The following is a 2,222-nucleotide window of genomic DNA, read 5'->3' as shown; positions in this document are numbered from 1 at the left end:
CCAGGTCTCTTTCCTCCAGGCAGCCCTAGCCACACTTCCCCCAGCCTGTAGCGCTGCAGCGGGTTGGTGTGGCCCAAGTGCAGGACCTGGCACTTGCCCTTGTTGAAACTCATTCCATTGGCATTGGCCCAGTGATCCAATCTATCTAGATCCTCTTGCAAAGCTTCCCTGTCCTCCTGGGAGTCAACACTCCTGCTTAACTTGGTGTCATCTGCAAACTTGCTGATGATACACCCTATGTCCTTATCGAGATCATCAATAAAGACGTTAAATAGAAATGGTCCCAACACTGAGCCCTGAGGCACACCACTTGTGACCGGCCGCCAGCTGGACGTACATCCATTGAGCACAACTCTTTGGGACCTTCCAGTCAGCCAGTGCTTGATCCAGCAGATTGTGTGCTCATCCACTCTGTGTGAAGCCAGTTTTTCCACTAGATTTGTGTGAGGGACCGTATCAAATGCTTTTTGGAAGTCCAGGTAATGCAAAGGTTTGGGTTGGAAGGGACCTTTAAAGATCACCTAGTCCAACCCCGTTGCCATGGATGGGGACATCTTTCACTAGATGAGGTTGTCTGAAGCTCTGTCCAACCTAACTTAGAATACTTCCAAAACTTGAGCATCCACAGCTTCTCCAGTCCTGGTTGTGTTTTGTCTCCTGGAGTGAGGTGCTGCTTCATCCCTGGGCTGCATGGTTGCAGCTTTTTGGCTGTGAAAGAAGTGCTTGACACAGTGTGGGGTAAAATAACTGCAAAGCAAAGAGATTTTATCAGAAAAACTAGATTAGCCAAGAAGTGACTGGTTACTCTTGAGTTGTGGGTGATCTCTCTTGAACACTGTTGTTCTCCATCCATGTTGTTGGTGATGCCTTTGTGCTTCTTATTCTAAACTTTCTCTCAGGAAGGGTGGGCACAATTGAAATTCTTTGCAGACCTTCAGGTATTGAATGTACTTTCTTGGAGGCAGAAGCAGCATAATGTTTCCAATAACATTAGGCTCTTTGTGTCTCTTTCAGCATCACAGACAGCGCTGTAGAACCCTTAAAAGCTGATCTGGCTGAACTGGAACAGTTGATTAAAGACCAGCAAGACAAGATCTGTGCTGTAAAAGCTAATATTTTAAAGAATGAAGAAAAAATCCGGAGGATGGTTCTTAGTATAAACCTGTCTTCAAGAAGGTGAAGAAGAGGAATTAAAAAAAAAACCAACAGGTGAAGAAGAGGAATTAAAAAAAAAACCAAAACAACAAAAAGCCTTGGACTGACTGACATTCAAAATAGAGGAAAAAAACTAAATTATGCCTTGTTTAGATATAAAATGTTTAGGGACCAGATGCCTAAAAATTGTATAAAATCCCGTTATTGCATTGATCTTTAGATGCTGATATTACCCCGGACAAGATTATATTCATTTGAATGCTCAAGTTGCAGAGCTATTAAAATAACTTGTTTGTTTCTATGTGAGCTCCTGTTAACTCACTTACCGGGTCTTCACACTCCCTTTTCCCTCCCCGACCCATTGAGGACAATTTCTGAGCCTGTTCTCTCTGTGTCTCCTTCTTCTCCTGGTTTCCACTTTGGAACATGTTATCATGAAAAATGGGTATTAGATACTTCTTTTGCCCCCTGGAAAAAAAACGTTTTGAACTCCTGTAGGTCAGAATTCATTATTAACATGGGAAAATGATCTACGTGTTCATTATTAACAGGGGAAATTTATCTACAAGCAGTGCCACGAGATGATATGATGTCATGTTTTCAGAGCTATCAGGAATCTTATTTAGGAGCAAGTGAAAATGCACTACGAGCATCACCGTGTAAGGCAGCAGAAGTACTTTATCTGCACAGGTGTTAATTCCATTTTTATTGCATATGTTCATTTGGAAAGGATTAGTTTAAGTACCTGTTTCCTCCCAAATGCACGTTCCTGTAACTTTCTGTACGTGAATAATTCCACTGATTTTTTTTTATTATTTTTTTTTTTTTTAGTTAAGTGCAGATGTCTGCACTGTTTTCCTAATGACCTCGTGAGTCTGCTGCACACCAGAGTCCAGCTTCACTTACTCCTAAATCTGCAAAGCGTATTAGTGTAGGCACAACTGTGTGACACTGCCTTGAGCACAGAGGGCTTTAGGCCCCTGCAGGGCTGGTCTCTCAAGATTTTTGTAATGTGCAAACACATCTTCTCCTCCCGTGGTGTTCGGATTGTGTGGGAAGTGATAGTG

General features: G+C 42.6%; 1 protein-coding gene across 1 annotated transcript in view; it reads left to right on the top strand.

The window, feature by feature from the left end:
- The window catches only part of TRAF3IP1 (TRAF3 interacting protein 1), a 51,550-nt gene extending 50,089 nt beyond the window's left edge, over positions 1–1,461 (top strand). Inside the window, exons 15-16 of the mRNA XM_014949201.1 lie at positions 1,015–1,187; positions 1,221–1,461. Of these exons, the coding sequence (XP_014804687.1) occupies positions 1,015–1,180 (166 nt within the window). The 3' untranslated portion in view covers positions 1,181–1,187; positions 1,221–1,461. The remainder of the gene's footprint in view (positions 1–1,014; positions 1,188–1,220) is intronic.
- The last annotated feature ends 761 nt before the right edge of the window (positions 1,462–2,222 follow it).

This window comes from Calidris pugnax, unplaced genomic scaffold, assembly GCF_001431845.1.
Source record: "Calidris pugnax isolate Ruff unplaced genomic scaffold, ASM143184v1 scaffold75, whole genome shotgun sequence".
NCBI lineage: Eukaryota > Metazoa > Chordata > Aves > Charadriiformes > Scolopacidae > Calidris > Calidris pugnax.
The sequence above is the reverse complement of the archived record's forward strand: the minus strand, read 5'-3'. Positions and strand labels throughout refer to the sequence as shown.